This window comes from Chaetura pelagica, unplaced genomic scaffold, assembly GCF_000747805.2.
Source record: "Chaetura pelagica isolate M959 unplaced genomic scaffold, ChaPel_1.0 scaffold757, whole genome shotgun sequence".
NCBI classification, from domain to species: Eukaryota; Metazoa; Chordata; class Aves; order Apodiformes; family Apodidae; genus Chaetura; species Chaetura pelagica.
Genome location: NW_009970727.1, coordinates 1,358,794 through 1,362,961, shown reverse-complemented (window position 1 = coordinate 1,362,961; position 4,168 = coordinate 1,358,794). Strand labels below are relative to the sequence as shown.

At 61.8% G+C, this 4,168-nt stretch overlaps 2 protein-coding genes across 2 annotated transcripts in view; both read right to left on the bottom strand.

Moving 5' to 3' along the window:
- The window catches only part of MICAL1 (microtubule associated monooxygenase, calponin and LIM domain containing 1), an 8,115-nt gene extending 6,992 nt beyond the window's left edge, over positions 1-1,123 (bottom strand). The window contains exons 1-2 of the mRNA XM_010007130.1: positions 863-1,123; positions 6-125 (exon numbers count right to left, since the gene is read on the bottom strand). Of these exons, the coding sequence (XP_010005432.1) occupies positions 6-125; positions 863-1,123 (381 nt within the window). The remainder of the gene's footprint in view (positions 1-5; positions 126-862) is intronic.
- A 6-nt stretch (positions 1,124-1,129) lies between these two features.
- FANCE (Fanconi anemia, complementation group E) overlaps positions 1,130-4,168 on the bottom strand; it is a 24,953-nt gene continuing 21,914 nt past the window's right edge. Inside the window, exon 24 of the mRNA XM_010007128.1 lies at positions 1,130-1,141. Coding sequence (XP_010005430.1) covers positions 1,130-1,141 — 12 coding nt within the window. The remainder of the gene's footprint in view (positions 1,142-4,168) is intronic.

The following is a 4,168-nucleotide window of genomic DNA, read 5'->3' as shown; positions in this document are numbered from 1 at the left end:
CTGAGGTGCAGGACGTTGTTGCGGGAGAAGGTGTCCCTCTTCTCCAGCAGCACCACGCGGGCGCCCAGCAGGGCCAGCTCGATGGCCACCCGCAGCCCACAGGGACCAGCCCCCACCACCAGGCACTGCCGAGGGGACAGGGGGCATCAAGGGGACAGTCACCCCCCCAAGAGTTGGGGTTTGGGGATGGGAGGATTCCCCAGGGTGCTCAGCACCACCACAGGCAGCATCTCCCCCCTTCCCGTGGTCAGGATCTGCCCCCCCCCCTGCTTTCCCCTTTTTCCCCCTGGCTGGAAGCACCAAGTTTCCCTGCAAAGTGGGAGGCCCTGTGGGGTGTAAGGCTGCCTGGACCTTGGCTTGGCCCAGGGTAATAGCAGCAATTAAAGCTCTCGGGGAGATAAGGCAGGCACGTGTGTCACCTCCAGCAGCCCAGGAATGGGGACATTTCTCCAGCAACAGGGTCAAAACCAGGGCTTTGATCTGCACAGGGCTGGGGGCACAATGAGGCACCAGAGATGGAGACAAAAGCCATCAGTCCCAGGACAGGGGAGCAGAAATAGGGACCTCCAGGAGGACATCCTACCCTGGCATGTTCCTGTTCCCTGGGAAGGGCTCAGCAGGTCCCTCTGCCCCTTTCCAGCCCCCCATGGGGTGTCCCCTGTGAGAAGCAGCCAGGAGGGACACTGCACCACCTCATGGGGAGGGAAGAGGTGCTAATTAACACCCTGCCCCATTAAACCCCATCAACCCCCTGCCAGGCTCATCCCACATCCTCTCCAGGGTGGGGACCAAGATGCTTTCACCAGTTTCACCCTGGGGACAAGGACACAGGGCAAGGAGAGACCCCCCATGTCCCCCGTACCTTGGTGCTGGCACAGGCTGTGCCCTGGTCATAATCCTTGTGCCCAGCTTTTTTATCCAGCTTGCTCCAGAGGGCCTTGGCACTCCAGTAGTTGAGGGCAGCCTTGAGGCCGTGGTAGAGCTGGAGCCCATTGCCCTGCACCCCCAGGTGCTGGCACAGCTCCCCAAAAGAGTCCAGCACCTCCCGGCACTGCCCGGCGTGCAGGAACCTCTCGAACACGGCGTGGGCCGGGTTGCCCGGCTCCTCGGCTGCCACACTCATCCCTCTTCACCCAGCAGCCTGGCAAGAGGTGGCAGAGATAAGGGTGGAGGGACCCCCCTGGACCCCCCCCACCCTCAAGCCCACCCGATACCAGACCTGGTGCCTCGGCGCAAAGTTTCCCAGCCCAGGGGTGTCGTTGGGTGACTGAAAAAGCGGGGTCTTTTTCCAGGAGTGGCTGGAGGAGCCTCCCCCCCACCACGGGTGCTGCACCCGGAGAGCCACCGTGTCACCCTGCGGTGGTGACGTCAGGGGAGGGGACGGCTGCGGTGGCACCCAGTGGCTTCCTCCATACAGTGTGTACCTGCAGAGCAGAGCAGAGTGAGGTGCTTCGGAGCAGAGAGGCCACTTCCTTCCTCTTCACCCCTGGCCTCGCTGAGGGAGGGACAGGGAGAGGGGGGGGGTCCCAGCTGTGGTGGGTAAACTCCAGCTGGCCCAAACCCCAGCAAAACCCAGCCCTGGGGCAGGAGGGAGCAGGACTGGACCCATCCCACCAGCCTGGCTTCTGCAAGCGGAGCAGGGAGACTTTCCAACCCCAACTCCGCCTCTGCCACCCCCGGAGCAGAAGCACAGAGGCGGAAGCAGATTAGCACAGAGGAAACGCCGGTGGGGAAACCAAAAAAACAGCCAAACCACCTAAGAAATGACCCCATCACACTGGGAAACCCAGAGGAGGAGGGGTGCAGTGCATCCCCTCCCACAGGCACCCCAAACCACCCCCCTTGTCGCCGGCATCTCGCAGGGGACCAGCACTCCTTGCATCCTCCTGGCACCACCTGATGCCCATTTCCATCTTGCCACCCCCAAACCCAAAGCTGATTCCCTTCTAGCCGTGGTCACCAACCCCCAGGGCTGGAAAAGCCTCCCCCAGCCCAGCAAAGCAGCCAGGAGGGCCGTGGAGCTGCCAAGGAGGAACTGGTGGAGGAACTCGGAGCGCTCCTACCTTTGAACCATCGCTCTTTGCCCTCTCCTGCTCGGCGTTACGGGCAGGCAGTGGCACCCCGAGGCCACCGCAGGATGCCAGAGAGGGAAGGACACCGAGTCCAAGCCACACTGCCCTCCATGGGGCAGAGGAAAACGGGCGTTGAAGCCTGAGCTTAAATTTCGTCCGGAAAGCCCAAATTCCGGGTGGGTTTCAATTTCGGTCTCGCTCCAGCAGCCTCTGACACGGCGCTTTGCAAGGCCAGCTGGAGCCACCGGGGATGCAAAGCAGTTCTGGAGGTCACCTTCCCTCCCCAGCATCACCAGCAGGAAATCCCGGTAATTTCACCTCTTCCTTCCTGGGCAGACACAGCCATAAAGCATCCAGTCTGGCCGGAGTGGGAACTGGCACCGACCAGTCCCCCGAGCAGCAGAGGGGACAGAGGACACGACCGACGCGTTCTCAGACCGGGGGGGACTGATTTCTGCTCCTCCCCCGAGCGCTGCCAGTGGGATGGAGTGAGCCTGGGGAAACTGAGGCAGCACAGCTCTGCAAACCTCACCGGAGAGCCCTCCTGCGGGAAGCTGCCCGGGAGGCTGCGCTGGCTGCCCGGGCTCCAGCGTCCTGCTCCGGTCCAGCAGGACGAGTTTTCCCCCAGGAGCTCACGAGGTTTTTTTTCCCACCCCCAGGAACTCACGAGGTTTTTTTTCCCACCCCCAGGAGCTCACGTTCCTGCGCTGGCGCCTGCCAAGGCCACCGGGCAGCAGCCCCAGGGCGATGGGGCAGCAGAGCAGCCTCCTGGCAGCACCCGCTCCAGCATCACCAGCCCCTGGCTCCGAAAAAAACCCCAACACATCTATCTCAAGGCTTCAATTCCTACTGGATACGATGCCGGCGTGGAAAGGGGGGGGAGCACAGCACCCGGGAAAGCTTTCAAGCCTCGGTGCTTTGGCAGGGAGGCTTGGAAGAGGCAGAACAAGCAGCCTTGTGTTACAACGAGTTTCCTACAGAAACGATGCTCGTGCCCACAGCGAGTCCCCTTTGGCAGGAATCCCCCCCACCCCCAACTGCAAGCAAGGACAGAACCCCGCCCGGGATACTCACTTCCTGAAGCAAACAAACAGTTTGCAGCCCAGAAAAGCCAGTGCCAGTGAGGAGGGGCACAGTGCTGGGCCAGGCTACCTCTGGTTCTGCTCTCCCCGCATTTTCCTTTTGCATTTATTCCTTTAAAACCACTCCCGCGAGCCGGGGGGGGAAGGCGGGAGGAGTTGCAGCCAGTCCTGACTCGGCTCTCGTTAGGGTGGCTCCAGACATGCCAATGGGGACATCTCCCAGGACTGGTATGTGTGGAGCATCCCTGGAGCCCGGACACCCCCATCCCGCTTTGCAGTTCGAGGGTTCCCCCCCTGCCCTCGCAGCCCCTTGGGAAATGGGGATTGGGGGTGGGGGAACTGCCCCAGGGGTGCTGGGCTGCTGGTGAGCTCATGTCTCCCAGGCACGTGGAAAATGGGGTGGGAAAGGACACGGCTCCATACGGAGCTAATGAAAGCTGGGAAGTTTTCCAGCAGCAGCAGATCCCTCTCCAGCCGAGCCTCTCGCCAAGCCAGCCATGGATCAGGCTGCTCTACGTTTGGGATCCACCCTGGATAAACCCTGGGCTGGACCCTGGGAAAAGTCATTCCCTCCATTTTGGGGATGGCCCCAAGGCCGGTGGGCAGGATGGAGGGTTTCTTCTGGCAGTCCCAAGTCCAAGGGCTTGGACAAAGCTCCTGCTTTCCACCACTAGCCGAGCTGGGCCAGTACTGGGAAGAGGGAAAGGCAGTGGGTGCTGCTATTCCAAGAGCTCAGGAGAAACATCCTAGATGTGGGAATGGGCAGGGAGATCACCACAGCCGACCCCATGGAAACCTGCCCTAATTTGTCTGGCTTTTAATCCTTAGAGGGAGGAGAAAAGCCCCTGTTGGCTACTCTGGGTTGAGCTGGGGATGTGGGCACAAAGGCACACCCCGGCTGAGCCCCCCTCCTGGCACGGGGCTGCAGGGAGAAGGGCTGAAGAGAGGGGACAAACCTGCCACCAGCACCGGTGAGGTGCAGAGACAGACACGAGAGCTGCAGGAACACCCCCC